At 33.7% G+C, this 19,291-nt stretch overlaps 1 protein-coding gene across 1 annotated transcript; it reads right to left on the minus strand.

The window, feature by feature from the left end:
• Positions 1-7,186: 7,186 nt before the first annotated feature.
• On the minus strand, positions 7,187-19,011 carry LOC114397409 (probable phosphopantothenoylcysteine decarboxylase). The gene is made up of 4 exons (XM_028359452.1): positions 18,670-19,011; positions 10,873-11,046; positions 9,223-9,360; positions 7,187-7,339 (listed from the first exon to the last, which is right to left on the minus strand). The coding sequence occupies exons 1-4, from the start codon at positions 19,009-19,011 to the stop codon at positions 7,187-7,189; spliced, it is 807 nt and encodes a 268-aa protein (XP_028215253.1).
• Between the last annotated feature and the right edge of the window lie 280 nt (positions 19,012-19,291).

A 19,291-nucleotide genomic window follows, 5' to 3' on the forward strand; every position in this document is an offset into this window, starting at 1 on the left:
TAAGAGAACGAGTATTTTTTTTATAGTGGAGAATTTGCTCAACTAAGAACATTCACAGTTTCATTAGGTTATTTTTCTTAATTAAATTTGTTATTCGTAAAAGACTCAAATTTAAGATTTTTTTCAAGAAAACAAAACATATATTAATTAACACAATATAGTTTCTCCGGTGTCCCCGTTACTTAGGGGGTTTTAATACTGTTGGATTTTTAAGCAATGGTAATTAAGTACATTATTATGTCATTATTTTGATATTTAATGATAATTTTATAATATATATTTTAATTTAATCCTTGTATAATTAAAATATTTTTTTGAAATTCTTTTCTCTTCGTATATCTTTCTCAGTGTCTAGACATTTAAACTACATTTAATAATCAATTTTTATGAAAAATACCTTTTAATATGTTGTTAACCCCACACAAATAAAAGTTCACATAACTTACTGTGTCATTGCATTTATTATTTATCTAAGAAGTGACAATTAGTGAAGCACTACATGTCAAAAGAAAATCTTTTAACTCGCACCCTTCATTCTTTGATCCACGACCAAAATTCCCAATAATGGCCGACGATTTTCTCCGGACACCCCTCACACTCAAGATTTCCTTGTTCTTCTTCATTGTCGCCACCTTCCACTTTAGCAACCACTAGTCTAATTGCTACGTACCAGCAGTTTGTATTCTTCAGTCAATGATTCAACCTGGACCCGAAATGGAACCCGAGATGTGTATATGTTTGCTGTTCAGGGTTTTGGTTTGAATTGAATGTGATTATGTTTGTTGCGAAGAGATGTTTGGTTACGTGAGATTAAAAAGTACATTTTTTTAAAAATATTTTGAATTTTTAATTATACATGGACTAAATTGAAATATATAATTATCATTAAAAATCAAAATAATGAGATAATGAACTAGTTTGTTTAAATTTATTTATTAAAATAAATGTTTATTTTAATAAATAAATAGGTTTATGATTTTTAGTGTTTTTGTCTAAATTATTGTTTTCCGCTTTAAGAAGTAAATTCTATATACTTATTAAAAAATACTTATTTAAATTTTTTTTAATTAAACAAACTCAACCAATATAGTTGGATTGTTATTGGTTTATAAACCAACAATATCAAAATTCCTCAAATTAACTGACACTTTAGAAACTCTCTCGACCCAAAAACTTATGTGTGTGGGCGTGGTTGAGTAGAGTCTCGAACTGCACATGTTGGCTTGGAGAGATACTTTTGATAGGAGGAAAAATCTAAAAAATAAAGAACTCCGACGCTCAAGTAAAAATATGAGTGAGGAGAACAAAGCAAAATATATGCTTAAGTAAAGCTTGAGTGAACAAGGGAGAGAGAGGCAAGCTTGTTGCTCTGAATGTGTGATGGGATGTGTAGAGGATTCAATGAAACTTATATGTACAGTGGTTGAGTGCGATCGCTGGTCCTTGTTTGTAAGATTGTTGTAGTGTAGATGATTTCCGACTTGTAGATAATAGCAGAGAGCTTATAGATAATATTAGAGATAAACATTTTCTTATAGATAAAGGTAAAAGATAATTGTATCTTGTAGATAATACGTGGTCTTACAGATAATTCATTATCTGCATATCAATAGATAAATATATTCAAATATTAATAGGTTGGAGATTTGGCCATTAAGAATGGAGCGTTAATTTGCACTCTTGTTACAATCACATGACCATCGGATTGATGTGTGACTCGAAGTGTCACATAAGGGCCTGCATGTATTTTATGGACCCTATACAATGCAATATATAAAATCTACTGGTGTACATTTTTATGCTTAAAAACTAATAGCATCTCTAATTGTAGCTCTCATTGAGTTCTTATGCACAAGAATCATTCCAGTTCACGGTTGTAGGGTTAAGTTAGAAGCATGGTATAAGAATGGTTCTTATATAATTAACAATTCTTAACAATCACTTGAATATAACTACAAGTGGGTGTTTTAACTTTTAATAAATTATTATATATTAATTAAATATAACTACAAATTTATAAAACAATTAGGCTTATAAAGCATAATAATTTTTTTTTAAATCTCGGTCATCACCATTCTTTTATAAAGATGTTGCTTTTTGTATGCAGGGTCCAGGCACATGCTTGCCTTCCCTTGTACATGAATTGAACCCTTGAATTAAATTTGTCGTTGTTACAGAATCATAACCACTTCCTCACAATTAATTTACGCATATGCAAAAGCGTAAAACATTTGTATGGAAGAGAAATGTCACTTCACGCTCTTTTGAGCATAATTTTTTTTATTGGTTAAAATTGATCTCACATCTTAATGATTATTTTTCTCTTTTAATTTTGTATTTTTTAATACATTTTAACTAACAAAAAAATATGTATAGAGGAGTTTATTAAAAAGTATCTAGCACTTCTCTTTATGATATAATGACTCATTTATGAAAGGGTGATTTAGTGTTTGACACCTTCAAAGGCAGTCAAGTATAAAAATATGAAAAGAAATGTAAATAAAAAAAATCATTTCACAAAAAAAGACATTAAAGATTAGATTTATTTTAAATTATAAATATTGAAAATAAAATATATTATTATTATTATTATTATTATTATTATTATTATTATTATTATTATTATTATTATTATTATTACTTCTTTTGCTCTTAATTATAAGATTATTTTAAAAAAATTATTTATCTTTTTTATAAGATTATTTTTTAAATTTCTAGATGTATTAATTATTTTTTTTATATATTTTTATTTAATTATTCTCTCTTCAAACATTAATGAGAATTAATTAAGTGAATAAAGAGATAAGAAATTAAAAGATTAATTTTAAAATGATAGTATAGATAATTGAAAATTTAATACAATTAATTAAATTAACTATTTTTTTTAAGAAACATAAATTATTTGAAAGAGTCATAATTAGGGACCGAGAAAATATATTATTATTATTCTTAAAAATATTAAAATTACTTAAATTCTATTTGATTAGGTTAAACAAAAGTAAGCATATAAAGAACAATACGTACTTTCCACCCTATATGATGAGAAAGAAGATTCATATTTGTCAGGAACGAGAGAAAGAGAATGAATTGCTTGTAACATTAATCATAGGGAACATCAAGAATTGTAGGAGATTGTAGTTAACATGTTGAACATTAAATAAATGTAGAAGATTTTAATCCAAACAGTATAGACTTTTAAGACTATCAAGATAAAAAAGGAAACATATTTATCAAACAAAAAGGAGCATATAAGAATACCATACCACCTTTGGATGAAGGGAATGATGAAGATTTACAGAATCATAATCACAGCCTCATCAATATGTGAGAGCATAAAATTAACATTTGTCGAGAGAGAGACAGAATTGCTTGTAATATCATATTGATCATAGGGATCATCACGGAAGTTGATAACTTAAGAAATAATACGTACAGTTGAATTGAGTCTGTGACAAACTAAAGAAATTTGCTTGCACCTACAACTACAAACGAAAGGGTGATTCACCATTCCACACCTCATAAGGCATATTCTGAGGCCATGCATGCATGAGCACACAGCAAATTAAAAAGAGGCAGAACTTAATCTTGAAACAAACGAATTTATTCGACCATTCACGCCACACACAAAAAAAAGTGTACGACCCTTTAGTGCAAATTACGTAAAGATTGGGAGCTCCGATCAAAGAATCGATTTTGAAACTTTTAACGTTAATGGGGTGCTCGAGCTTTTCCATCGGATTTTCTATGGGGAACCTTCTAATCGCAGCATTTTTGTGTTGTAACCACTCATGAGAGTCAAACATAATATTCTCTTTGGACTTTAATTTCAAGAATAAATATCTTCATTCTTACATTGATTTACTCACTCTTCACGCACAAGTGCACAACACTAATGCGTCCCTTCCCTAGCCTCTTCTCCTCTCCAAACATTAATTACTTCGGTCTTGTTTCTTCTAGATTCATGAGACGACAACCAAACCTCATTCGTGGATCATGGACTGTGATTTCCTTAGATTAATTAAGGTGTAGGCATATTATTGTTTTCTTATATTTTCGAATGTGTGATCATAAGGATGATATTTTTTTTACTGGAGAAATGCTTTTGGAATATACAAAATGTTTTTTATTTTTATTTAATGCAACCTTTTAGCATTAAGTACCTGAGTTATATCCTCTGCTATCATGAACATTCAGAAATAACTAGTTTGTTGCCATATTTTGATTAGGACGTGATATGCAATGCAACTTGAAGTGTTGAACTCAGTTTGCACTCGAATTCTACATATATATACCACAAAAATTCACTAAAAAAATAAAATGATTTCCGAATCTGGCTTCCCTTAATTATCATCATCACTCTTGATTATTATTTAATTTCTTTCATATATGTAATTTTTTTTATTCACATTAATAATGTTGTTATTCTTTTATTGCTCAAGTAGTCCAAATTGGTAGTAATTGATAATTGACTCAATAATTTCTTGTGGGATGACACTACACTCATTTTCTTTATTATGCGACACAACCAATACACTTGCCAGGAGCAAGATTTGATACTTCATTAATCTTTTATACCTCTAGCAAATCTTTGTTAGGCGTCATTCAGAACTGAAGGATGCTAAAATTTGTGGAGTTGTGGGGTCATCCTTATGCTTTTGAGAACAATTCAGTTACATGATGAATTAGAATTAGAGTCCTGTAGTACACCAAAAAAATAAAAGAATTAGAGTTTTGTAAAATCTAGTAATCTTTTTACCATACCGACTTAAAGGTCCCTATATGATTATCATTGCTTAATTACCTGCACAACACGGATTAGGATATCCACTGAATCATTAAACTCTCTATACTCTAATAAGGCTCACTTCAGAGGATTCTAATCCGAACAACACTATCTTCAACATTCATGACATTTAGTTCTCTGCATTACGAGAGCATTTGTTTTGTCTTACCAGTGCCACACAACTCAGTACCAATATTTGTTGGAGTACAAGTGTGAGGTAAAGTTTCACGTGAGTAGAAGTGAAAAAGTTAAGCACCATATAAGTGAGGGAAAGACCCATTAACCTGAGTCTTAAAATTTTAGGTTAAAGTGTGGCGTGAAATTCTCTTAGGTGGTTGCGCATGGCTTATTGATGTAAATCTCTCCGATGTTTAAGACCCATAAACTTCCTGTGGCAATAAGTAGCCACAAAGGGTCTGAAGAAGTTGTGGAAACTTATATTGCTGACTACTTCTCATTTGGAAGGGACAGATCGGTGAACTCGACTTAACCAAAACCAACCGCAACAACAAGTCGAAGAAGGTCTTCTTTCAGCAAATATTAGTCTAGATGGACCAAAAGTGCACACAGCAACTTCCGGAGAAGAGCTAGAACCCCTATTGAGCAAGGTGGGGTACGTTTCTCAAGTCCTCATCCTTCATATATGGACGTGACAGTGGCCAAAAAGGGTCTTATTGTCCTCTTAAGGGCAAAGAGAAGCGATGACGATGAACTACTTCTTGACACGATCACTGTCAAGCACTATTTTGTGCCTGCATCTTGTTCTCATGGTGTCTCTCTTGTGGCAAAGATTCGTAGTGATAGTGGTGATGGAGGTTTGAATGTTCAGCTAGAGAAGCTTTGTGTATATTCAGCCCAAACGTTCCATGCTGACCATGTTTGATGTCAAAGGAAAAGGGTGGGGGCCTAATCTTAGTAGTTCTGATTGTGCAATTGAGCTTTCTTCCAACCAAAACAATGGTGCTGTGATTAGCAGTGGTAGCAATAACAATCCTTCAAATGCTAATCCTATGTATGCTTGCTTTCTATGTATACGCAACTTTTTAAGAGATGAATGAAAAAAACATGGTTGGAAGGAAATATTTCACTAAAGATAGTCAACAAAATTTCCTAATGGAAATTAATCATTAGCAAAACCTATGGATACTTTTAACCAAGCTTCTGTTATTTATTTATAGTAATGTTCAATTGTTAATCTAAAATTCATTTTTTCAGACTTAGACTTAATGTGTGAGCTATTCTATTCTCAAACAAGTCAGATACAATACACACAAATAATAAGCTTACTTATGAAAAGGAGCCTCACATGTTACTTTATCACACAAATAGGCATTCAAATACCTTAGCCCTGCAACATCCAAATATAGATGCCTGTTGAAAAACTGCAACAGCTAAACTATTAAATAAAAGGAAGGAATTATTACTGCATGTCTTCTATAATCCAATTGAATAATCATATATATAAAGAATGACATTAATTTGTTAGAAGAAATTTTTCTTCACAGTTTCACTACCATTGTCCATTATTCTATCCTTATTTAACTGACAACAACTGAAAATTATTTTGTAGCAAATGCAACTGAATCCTCCTTTTTAACTGACAAGCAAAACCAGGCAAGATAGTATGAAAATTCCTTAATGGCCAGGCTTTTCAAATCCCCTTATCCAAAATACAAAAGATAACATACTCCACAAACAAACAACGCCACTAATCAGAGTAAGAAATCAAAATAAGCAGGAAATACAATTAATAGCATGTGATGTCATAGTATAGTATATTTATTAAAATAGTGGATGCTACACGGTTTGGTTAGCAACAAGAGATTAATTAAGATGCTTAATACTGAACAATTCTTTTTATATAGTTATTATTCTTTTGTTAAATGGTTTTTCATTTCAATTTTGCCAGTTCTTTTCCATGACGTGCCACCATTGCAAGTCAGGGTCCATTTATTTATGCTTTTCCCTGTAATTTTTATCTTGTACTATTTTCTTCCTACCCATCTTGCATTGGTGAAAACAACCCGTAAGCTAACTAATATTGGAAAATTTTACATTATTACCAATTTTGAAGACTCATTTTGGATACTGTACATTATTATGTGAATGGAATCAAAGTAAGGAGCTACTTGCAGGGGATTCTCAAGGATTGTTCAATACTGATATCAGGCTACACAATCACTAGTATATCTTTTACTAAATGTGAGGGAAAAAGGATAGGTGATTCCTCTCTCTAACCATCACTTCGACACACTTCTGCAACAGAAGCATCTTCACAGAAGCAAACACATTGCTAACATTAAAAAACAATTGGCATCCTATTGCAAGATTCTAGGAGCTTCTTTCCCATTGATTTATATTATTGTTAATCAATTAAACGTAGCAGAAAAGAAAGAAAAAACATTACATTGCAAGGAAATAGAAATTCCAGCCTACAGCAATCCCCAAATCATGTATCCAGAGCAACATGTTAGCATGATTAAACGTCAAAACATCTTGTAGTACCCGGAATTTTGAATCTGTTCCTTCCTTGGACTTGTTAAGCTTCGATCCTTCCTGCTAGAAAAACAGAATCATAACAAAAAGACAACAAGCATATAAACGTATAAAGAAGAAGAGAGGGGTAAAAACTGAGGATATATTTCAGATTTGTAACTTAGATTTTGCACACTCTGAACTTGTTACAGCAAGAGCTTAAATAGAGAAACTAACAAGTTCCTAATTGGCTGAAATAAACATTAACTTATAGCTAATCTAAAATAGACATCATTAGCAAACAACTACAAATTGCTTCTTCTGAACACAAGAAACCTTTAAACGAACTTACAAACAACCACAAAATCTGTAGAAAAATCTCAATTGCCAACACTCCTCCTTGAGATTTTTCTTCAACACTCCAAGCTGATCTTAACCTTTCCCACATCTATAGAGGATCACCTTCAAGTAGACAAGCATTTGCATCCTCACCCTAAACATAAATTATATCATCTGAAACAAGAATACTTGCAACCTCATTCCACTTTTGATCTCGAAGAACCTTAACTTTATGGTGATAGACAAGCCATGACAATTGTAGCAACTTATCAACATTGTACTCCTCCTCTTAGAATTTTATTTTTATCTTGATAAGGAGTATGAAAATCCCAACAAAATCTTTCCAATCAAGAGATTTACCTCTTGCATTTTCCAAAGCAATGACCAAAAATGTTGTAGCTTTCATAACCCATAAAAAAGGATTCACCATAAAACTCCAAAACTTCAAAAACTTGTTTTCCTTCTTTTCTTCAAGTTTGTTCTGGGCAAAGAGGTCCATCTTCTTAGCATCTTTTGTTGTAGGCCCATTTGAATCACACTTTTAGATTCTGAAATGGTTCCTCCTCAACTGGCATGTTTTCCAACTTCATAGCTTCTTTTAACACAACATGCGTGGGTTTTTTCTTCCATTCCACTGGAAAACTTTTACCATATAGTTGTAATATACCAATTGATCTAATCAGAGATTATTTGTAATATTCTTTTTGCCTTCAATAAAAGATGTATTTCTTCCTCCCTGCGCTCTCTGTTACCCTTGTTCTACATTAATACTGTCTTCTCCACATGAGTATATTACAATCAAGAGAAACCCAAAAAACATACAATAAGTACCTAATGTCCATCCACTGTCATCATGAACATTCTCGTAAATAACAACTAGTTTATTTTATTGACATGCCTTGCTTCATTCCAAGGCGATCAATGTTAAAAATTATTAATTATGTATTTAGTTTGGTGGTGAAATTATGGAAAAATTAGTACATGTTTTTTGTTAAAATAAAATTACTTTTAATTAAGAAAAATCATAGTAAGGTTGAAGCAATCAAGAGTTGTTTAAGATTCATGTAAAATTAGTTTTGATCTTTTACCTGTTATATTTTCTCTCACATTTATTTTAATGTAACTTAATATTTTTATATCTATTTCATTTAATTTTAAATTTTTTTATAGGGTTATAAGTTTTATTTCCAAAGTAAAAATATTATACATATATTTTTTTAATTTAACAATTAACATGAAATTAAAAAAAAATACTACATGGCTATATATTTATTTAATTCAATTAAATCTGCTCATCCAAAATCAGTTCTTCACATTCAAATACACACACTATAAGGAAAATACCTAAACTGGTTTGCTATTAGTACCTAATGATGCTACTGAGCACAATGCAATGTGTGTTTATCAAGAAGAGCATAACATCTACATTTACATATCTAAGTAGAGGTGCACAAGCAAGTGAAGCAACACCCCTAGCTAGGAGACATAAACGATACTGCTCAATGAAACTATGATAAAATCAAATGTGACCACACTGGGCTAAAAAAGGAGCCAAAACAAAAGGTCCTGGTAAGAAGCCATCCATTATCCACACTTACACACCATAATGTTCAAAGTTGCCAAACCTGACCACTAGTACTAGTACTACCCTCTTTCTGCTTCATTTTTTTATTTTGCTTATTATAAGAGGCTTTCACATCTGAGCATATGATAGAAGGATCAGCCATTGCATGCTCAAGTTCCCCACTAGCTGTACGTTGTAACTGATACAGGTGCATTTAAATGCCGTTCTGTGAAAGAGTCTTCTCATGTAAAGGTGCTCATGGATGGTGCAACGAAAAATGGCTTGTTGTAGTCCCATGCTCGCACAATGCTTGTCAGAACTGCATTCATGAATAGAAGAACGAAATGAGTTGTCCAATCTTCATTCAACGGTTCGAATTAACTAATCATGACTAGTCTTTACAACAGTAACAACAAGGTATTCTCGGTTACATTAAATATCATGAAATAAAATTAGATTAAAAATTATAATTATCGGTAAAAAAAACCTGAAAGAAAAATAAAAAATTAAATCAAACTTCCTCCTTTTTTTTTGTATCTGAGACTATTAAAGCAAGAAGCTAAAATGGGGGGATACTAGCACTTTTCTTTCCAAAACTCATGTCACATATCCAAATCCCAAATCCAATTTTATGACCCGTACCTAGTGTGTGTTAGATGTTCTATTAGAAATAAGTCTAAATTATAACTCGGGTAAAAGTTTATTTCGCATAATCTTTAAATAAAATATAGTTTTAAAGTTGATTAAATAATTTAGTCCTATGTATTGTTGCAAATTTTTAATTTGATCTCTATACGGAAAAAAGAAGCTTATTCAATTGGTGCTTATATGTGCAAGATAAATGTTAAAGATACTTTTTCCAACATTTTCTTTCCAACATTTATTGTGATTGTTAAAATTTATCAAAAATTATAATGATTATAACTTCTAAATCATGAAAGAAAATTACAAGAAAAAGAACACATTAAAATTGATAATTTTCAATAAAAATAAACTTTTATCATATCAGATAAAGAGTAATGTTAAAAAGACAGTGTCAAGCAAACAAAATGTCAGATAGCATTTCTCATATGCTCAAAACCTTGTCTATTTATTATCTACGAGTACGTTGATTTTGTTTGATTTATTCCATTTGTTCACCTTATTTATCGTTTATGAAGTTATTTAATTATTTAATCAGTTTAAAACAACTAAAAATTAAGTATATTAGTTAACATTTTATTTACAATTTATTCAACTCATTAAAATATTATTTAATTATTTGATAAAAAAATAACCAATGCACACAAATTAAAAAAAAAATTAAATATTTCAATGCACGTGCAACGCACACTAAGAACTAAGAACTAAGAAGTAAGATCATATCTGAAACTGGTTTGCCTTTCGTATTTCGTACCTAATGATGCAACTGAGCACAATGCAATATGTGTATATCAAGAAGAGCATAACATCTACAGTTACATCTAAGTATAGAGTGCACAAGCAACCACTCTAAGGAGACATAAACGACACTGCTCAACGATACTGTGATCAAATCAAATGTGACCACACTATAGTCTATACACCATAATGTTCAAAGTTGCTAAACCTGACCACTACTAGTACTACTACTACCCTCTTTCTGCTCCATCTTTTGCTTCTTATAAGAAGCTTTCACTCTTGAGATAATGGTAGCAGGTTCCACCATTGCGCGCTCAAGATCCCCATTAACAGGTACAGGTGGGATGAGCATGATGCCAAGCCCATCAATTTCACCTAAATGCTCTTCTGTGAAAGAGTTTCTCCATATACAAGTGCTCATGGATGGTGCAACAAAAAGTGGCTTCCTGTAGTCCCATGCTCGCACAATCGTTGTCAGAAGATCGTCACACAACCCTCCCGCAATCTACAACATGTTTTTACAAGTAAGAAATAGAAGAAAGAGGCAATTTGCAAACCATAATGATGTTCTTAAAATAGAAGAAACATGCACACAACTTACAACTCAATGCATGATGTAAACGTTAGATTTGGATCCTTTTTATTGTTAAGTCATAGGACATTCGTAAACCTCATGCCTGCCATGGATAAATGCAAAGCTTGCAGTAAAAGCTTGCAGAGAAAGTTAAAGAGAGAAACTAATATTGAAGAGAATGAATAGCATGAATGAATTAGCTCACAAAGTTAGTTATTACAGTTGATTATGTAGTTAGTTGTAAGGGTAACTAACTATAACTAACTAAGCTAACTCTAATTAAGTAGAGAATAACCAACTAAGCTAACTCTAGTTATATAATGATTCATGTTAAGAGCTCCCCTCAAGTTAGGAATGGATATTAGACATTTCTAGCTTGGAATATAAAAACTGAAAAGCACCAGGGATGAGGGCCTTGGTGTAAATGTCTGCTAGCTGATTTGTAGAAGACATAGGAAGAAGTTTCACAAGATCATTCATCATCTTCTCACGAACTATGTGGCAATGAATTTCAATGTGCTTTGTTCTTTCATGAAAAATAGGATTCGCCACAATATGAAGAGAAGATTTATTATCACGGTATAGTATAGCAGGATGCTGGAAATCAATTTTAAATTCTTCCAACAAATAAGTAAGTCATTGTAACTCATAAGTGGCACTAGCTAAGGCCCGATATTCAGCTTTAGAGGAACTTTTGGACACAGTAGCTTGCTTCTTAGATTTCCATGAAATCAATGAATCACCAAGATACACAACACAACTAGTGATAGATCTCCTAGTATCAAGGTAGTTAGCCCAATCTAAATCACTAAAACCTTTTAAATGAATGTTACTAGCAATAGACAGAAAAATTCCTACACTTGGAGTCCCTTTGAGATATCTAAAAATTCGAAAAGCAGCATGGTTGTGATCTGTGGTGGGATCAACAACAAATTAGCTCAGTTGTTGCACAACATATGTAATGTCTGGCCTTGTGTTGGTCAAATAGATCAACCTCCCTATTAATCTCCTATAAGAGGAAACATCTTCTGTTGAAGTAGGTGACCCTGAGTGTTGATGCTTGGTGGTGTAATCACAAGGTGTAGAAACTGGCTTAGAACCAAGCATGTCAACATTATTGAGAATGTCCAGTGCATACTTTCTTTGATATAGATTTATACCAATAGAGCTTCTAGCTACCTCAAACCCCAGAAAGTACCTAAAGTCTCCTAAGTCCTTAATTTTGAAAGCATTGTCAAGTAGATTTGTAATTCTTTGAATTTTAGACAAATCATTGCCTGACAAGACAATGTCACCAACATAAACCAGCAAAATAACAATTGTGTTGCAACCATGCTTAATGAAAAAAGAATGGTCAGAAGTACATTGCTTGTATCCATGGGAAATCAGAAAAGATGATAATCTTGCAAACCATGCTCTACTAGCCTGTTTCAGGCCATATAGATATCTTTGAAGCTTGCAAACTAGCCATGGTCTAGCTACTTGCATACCCTGAGGGATGACCATGTAGACTTCTTCATTTAAATTACCATGTAAGAAAACATTGTTCACATCTAGTTGTTTGAGATGCCACTTATTAATAGCAGCTAAAGCCAATAAAAATCTCACTATGGTTAGTTTAACTACTGGAGAGAAAGTGTCCAGGTAGTCTTGTTCTTCCACCTGAGTATACCCTTTTGCCACTAATGGCTTTATACCTCTCTATGGAACCATCAGATTTGTGCTTGATCTTATACACCCATTTACAACCAATTATAGTCTTGTGATGAGGAAGATCAGTGAGAACCTAGGTATCATTAAGCTCTAGTGCTTTGATCTCAACATTCATGGCTTCAATCCAATTAGGATCCTTAGATGCTCCATTGTATAACTGAGGTTCAACACTTTGTGTGATAGATAAAACAACATGGTGATAGGAAGAAGACAATTTGGTATATGAAAGGACAAAACTAAGAGGATAAAGGCTAGTAGTACCTGTAGAGTGATTGACAACAGTTGGAGATGGATATGTGACATGAAAGTCTTTATATTTACTTGGTCTGTGTATTTGTCTCATGGGTCTTCTAGATGTATGAATGACTTGCTATGAGGCTGAGGGATCAGAATCATTATTGGAGGCAAACATGACAGGATCACTTGGTGGCTCTAAAGATGAATCATTAGACTAATCAATGGCATTGGATGAAAGAGTAGGCATAGGTAGGACAGTGATAGGATCTGGTTTATTTTGATCAGTGAATGGAAAACAATCTTCATAGAAAATGACATTTCTAGAGATAGAAGTAGACTTGGTCTTGAGATCAAAAGTGATATATCCTTTTGTGTGTGGCTTGAAACCCAAAAAGACAAAAGTAACAACTTTTAGGTCAGGCTTCTTTCTGTTAGCTCTCAAAGTACTTGAAAAACATAGACAACCAAATACCCTTAAAGACTCAATATCATATACATCTCCATGTAGTTTTTCATAAGGAGTTTGATTACCAAGGAAATGGGTAGGCATGAAATTAACAAGGATAACAAAATGAATCAAGGCATAAGACCAAAAAGTAGATGGTAAATTAGATTGAAATAACAAGGATCGAGTGACATTTAATAGATATTGATGTTTTCTTTCAACAATCTCATTTTGTTGGGGAGTTTTAACACAACAACATTGATGTATAATGCTAGTATCATCATAGAATTGTTTCATAATAAACTCAGATCCATTATCTGATCTGATAACCTTTATTTATTTTTATCCAAATTGCCTTTCAACATTGGCAACAAAGTTCTTTAAATGAGGTTGTGTTTCAGATTTTGAATTCATAAGGAAAACCCAAAGAAACCTTGAATAATCATCTATAATAGTGAAAAATATTTGTAACCATTTAAAGACGTTACATAGAAAGGGCCCCAAATATCAATATATATAAAAGCAAAAACACAAGATGAGTGAGAAATCACTGCTAGGAAAAGACAATTTTTTTTTCTGTTTTAAATGATGACAATTGACAAGTTTCACATATGAATTGTTTATCTGATGTAAGAATAGGATAAAAAATTTTCAACAACACCAATCTTTCATAAGATGGATAACCAAGTCAAAAATGCCACAAATCTATAGGTTTTTTATTACATGAAAAAGTTGAAATGCTAGAAACACTAGAGCAGATAGGGATGTAATGGAATTAGAACTGCAATCCCTATAAGGCTTGAGAGGAACCATGTTGAGTTTGTAAAGACCTTCCACTATATCAACTGTACCAATCCTCTGGAGGTTATGTGTATATTTTGTATAAAGCATTTGTCATTCATGAAGTTTAGTTTGCAAGACAAAGAAAAGAATAATTTAGATACTGAAATCAAATTGAATTGAAAACTAGGTATGTATAGAACATCCTCAAGGTATAAAAATTGAGAAAATTGAACTCTGTCTACATGAGTTGTAGTGGTTGTATGACCATTAGGGAGTCTAACAATCACAAAGTTTATATTTTTACATAAAGAAAAAAAATGAGGAAAGGTTGTAATATGATCTGAGTCAAGGATCCACTCATCTTGATTGGTCTTGCTTACACTACAAGTAATGGATAGTACACTACCTTTGTTGTTAATTGTACCAAATTGATTCACATGTGAATTGTTATGAACTATGTTTTGCTATTGCAACAATGCCATCAAAGCTTTATACTGCTGAGAGGTTAGCTTTACATCCTCATTTTGTGTTTCTTGTTTCCTTTCTTGGAGTGAGCTATCACCTTCCTCCTTTTCTGCACTAATATTGTTAATATTTGAACCTTGAGATTTGTAAAACTAGTGTCCAAGAGGATAGCCATGCTCTATGTAGCATTCATCTACAGTGTGGTTAGTGAAAGCACAATATATAAATAGTTTACTTCCTCTTCCTCCTGAGTTTCCTCTACCAAAAGCCACTTTGGTTTCCTCTTCCTCCTCTGGAAGCATAATTCTAAGGAAAACCATTTTTCCTATAACACCTATCGATATTATGATTATCTTTACCATAGAAGGTGCAAAAATTTCCTAAATTAGATGAGTTGGTGTTAACTGCATTAATCAGACTAGTGTTTCCCATTATATCATTACTTGCAAGTTATCTCTCTTGATGAACAACATATGAGAAGACCTTAGCTATGCTAGGCAAGGGATCCATCATTAATACATTGGATCTAACAGTATTAAACTAATCATTCAAACCTATGAGGAACTACATAACCCAATCTTGTTTCTTTCTCTCTGTAACTCTAGTAAGAGCATCACACACACACTTTGAATAACATGAACAAACTGGATCACTTTCCAATTCATCCTAAATAACACACAATTTTGTAAAGTAATCTATTATAGATTGATCAGAGCATACCCTACCTCAACTTTTTCCTTTTTACCTCTTGGATCAGAGTAATCCATCGCCAACAAATTTCAACAATATCTATGTCCACATTAATGGCATAAAGATGTCACTTTCGAGACTGGATGGACTGTCCTCCATAGGAAAATTCACTCGCAATGCTATTGATTACAACTCTGATTTGTTGGGCGGGTTCCTATTCTTGTGGAGGTTGTCACTCACACCGCTGTTGCTGGTGTCTCAGTCAACCTTGGTCTTCTGCTCTATATCTTCTTTTGTCTTCTTCATAGTTCCTATGTTGCTCCTATTGGTGTCCTCCAAGTCTTGCTCCTGCTTAGTGGTCGTCCGTCCATTTAACAAACTAGGCTAAGTACCCAGCCTGTATAAGTTCTTCTCTATTATGACCAATACTACAATGATACCTACATTATATGGTTGTGTCTGACCCTAGCTAGGGAGGTTTCATCTAGGGTAGCCTAATTGGTACCTCCAAGTTGAAAGCTTCCTCAAGAATCGTAGTGTGATTGGTCGTTAGGGGTGTGCAACGCTCGTACCTAGTCCCTTTTGGGAGAGGTTGGTGCTTGTCCCACTTGTACCTCATGTCCGGCTTGTGTAAGTCGGTCTTGGTACTTTCTTCTCACTTGTTGTGCTTCTGTCCAGCTTGTCGAACTTCATTTTGGAATTTGTACATTTCTTCCATCTCAATGTAGCCCTTGGCTCGTTTGCGTAACTCGTCCATGATATCGGGGGGTTTTTAAACAAACTGTTCGGGAACTTGTCAGGCATCTAGATGCATGTCTGGATCTATTGTCCCATCATACTGCTCAAGGTTGAGTGGTTTCCACCCCAAGGGTATGTCTACCCTGTTGCATAGTGCATGTAGGAGAGACATAAGACATCTGGAGTGTTGATTGTGCGTCGAGAGTGTGATTCCCCTTGGGTGCACTCATGCAAAGTGTAGGCAAAGTAGTCTTTGCCCTGGGGACATCAGACACGAGCCTTCAGCTGATCATGGTCAGTCTTTAGCTTTCTTAGCTCCTTTTCGTAGCATCACTCCATCTTTGCAATGCGGTTTTGGAGATGCTTTAGAGTATTTGTGTCTGTCATAGTTGTCAGATAAGGATGAGAGTCTTTGAGAGGGGTCTCACGTCTTAGGCCAGAGCGAGTGCTAACCATGGATGATCAAGAGAGAGTTGACGAGAGACCACATGATATGTTTTACCGCAGACCCACAATGGGCACCAAATGTACTTACCAAAATTCGGAGCTAGCACACGTTAGGGAGGATGTGGCTGTAGTGGGCTCTTAAACTTCGCACGTTAGATTTAAGATGTGCCTTTGTCAAGAGGACAGGATGGGGGACCTATAAAACAAAGGACTTTGATGCTCAAGTAAGTGAGTTAGGAGATAAAACAAGTATATGCTTAAGTACAAGCTCGAGTAAGCGAAAGAAAAAGAAAGAGAGAGACATAGGCTTGTTGCTCGTGTGCTGAAGTGTGTGTGATTGTACGTGTTGAGGATTCAATGGAACATGGTATTTATAGGAGGGGAGCGTAGTTGCGAATCCTTGTTTGTAGGGACTGGTATAGCCTTTGTAGATAATTTCCAACTTATGATTATCTATATCACAGTAGGTGCACATATTTCCTGATTTAAATGAGTTGGTGTTAACTGCATTAATCAGACTGGTATTTCCCATTATATCATTACTTGCAAGTTATCTCTCTTGATGAATAGCATATGAGAAGACCTTAGCTATGTTGGGCAAGGGATCCATCATCAGTACATTGGATCTAACAGTATTAAACTGATCATTCAGACCTCTGAGGAACTACATAACCCGATCTTGTTTCTTTCTCTCCATAACTCTAGTAAGAGCATCACACACACACTTTGGATAACATGAACAAACTGGATCATTTTCCAATTCATCCCAAATAATATGCAATTTTGTAAAGTAATCAATTATAGATTGATCACCTTGTTTGATAGATGGCATGTCCTGCTACAATTCTGAAATTCTCATCAAATCCCCTTGTGAATACCTTGACCTCAAATCCTTCAATATGACTCGTGCATCATCCATCCAAAGAATGCTATGTCTAATCGAAGGTGAGAGTGAGTGAACAAGCCAAGCAACCACCATATTATTGCACCTCTTCCAAGTTGTATGAAGTGTACGATTTGATGCATATCCTTGAATGGATCTATCGACAAATTTATCTTTATTTTTGGCACTTAATGCAACAAGCATTGATCGACTCCACAAAGTGTAATTTGTTGAATCAAGAATTGGAGAAACCAGTGCAGTTGCTAGATTTTCTCCTGGACGAAGATAGTATGGGTTGTGGATATTCAAAGATTGATCTTGCGAAGATGACTTGGTATTCATGATGAAGAAATTGAAAGAAAACTATAGAAGAAGCAAGGGCAGAGAGTTCCGCAACATAGCTCTTCAATGGAAGAGCTCTGATACCACCATAAACCTCATGCCTGCCGTGGATAACTACAAAGCTTGCAAAAGAAGCTTGCCGAGAAAGTTAAAGAGAGAAATTGATATTGAAGGGAATGAATAACATGAATGAATTAGCTCACAAAGTTGGTTATTATAGTTGAGCATATAGTTAGTTGTAAGGGTAACTAACTCATAACCAACTATAACTAACTCAGCTAACTCTAGTTACATAGAGACTAACAAACTAAGCAAACTCTAGTTACATAATGATTCATGCTAAGAGACATGGCCAAGAAAAAGGCTATCTTGAGTCCTACTGGTAAAGAAAATGGATTCTTGAATCAGCTTTGTTGGATGAAGATAGGATCACATCTGGGATGTGTATTTTAAGTTAATTTGATATACAAAATAAAATATGAGTTGTCCAATCCTCATTCAACGGTTCCAATCAAGTGATTGTGTGAATGTGCTAAATGTGTGACTCCTACAACTAATTGTTACGGTGTAGGACTAGTCTTTACAATAATAGCAACAAGGTATTCTCTGTTACATAGATGATACGATGTCATTCCAAATCATAGTAATAAAAATTGCATTCTCTCTCTCCAACACAAACACATTGTACTCAACAACAGAGAAGCTAGATTCAAATCCAAGCATGATGATTAGGAACATATATAATAGATTATTCATCTCATGACAATGCAGATAGAAAAAAACTAAAAACCACTCAAGTTTGATTGATTACCTTGCTAAGAGTATTTGCTGACAATGGAGCAATGACCATGATTTCAGCCCAATTACAGAGCTCAATGTGAAGCATAGGATCACCTAGCTTTTTCCAAGTTCTCCAATCTTTCTCATCACGATATACAGTTACATGCTGGGGAAGTGTTTGTTCATCAATAAAACGCAAAGCTGATTTTGTGAGAACTACCTTCACCACTGCCCATTCTGCAAAACTACGACAAACATTCCCAAATTTTACTGCACAAACACTTCCACAAGCAGCAAGCAGAACCCGAGGCTTCTCTGCCATAGCTTTTGCCTTGGCTCTTAAGTCAGCTCTTCTCTCCCCAGAGGAATCCATCACCAACAGATTTCAACAATATCTATGTCCACATTAATGCAAAGTAGTATTAGAAAACCAATCATCTCATTCACACATGCACGGCTCAAAAACTCTTATTATCATATTCAACACTAAATAACTATTGGAGATTTTCATCCCTTGAGAATGGAACAGTTTAGACTTTAGGCCATATCAAGACAAAGGAAACACTTTCATCAAACAAAAGGGAGTACATAAGAATACCGTACTACCTCTAGATGAAGGGAAAACAAAGATCAATTCATTTTTGTTGCATAAT

The sequence above is a fragment of the Glycine soja genome, chromosome 18, assembly GCF_004193775.1.
Source record: "Glycine soja cultivar W05 chromosome 18, ASM419377v2, whole genome shotgun sequence".
NCBI lineage: Eukaryota > Viridiplantae > Streptophyta > Magnoliopsida > Fabales > Fabaceae > Glycine > Glycine soja.

Coding starts and splice junctions, on each gene's coding strand:
- LOC114397409 (XM_028359452.1), bottom strand. CDS start 19,011: ATGGATTCCTCTGGGGAGAGAAGAGCTGACTTAAGAGCCAAGGCAAAA. Junction 11,047..18,669: donor CAGCAAATACTCTTAGCAAG/GTAATCAATCAA, acceptor AACATGTTGTAG/ATTGCGGGAGGGTTGTGTGA. Junction 7,340..9,222: donor GTACTAGTACTAGTGGTCAG/GTTTGGCAACTT, acceptor TTTTTCTAGCAG/GAAGGATCGAAGCTTAACAA.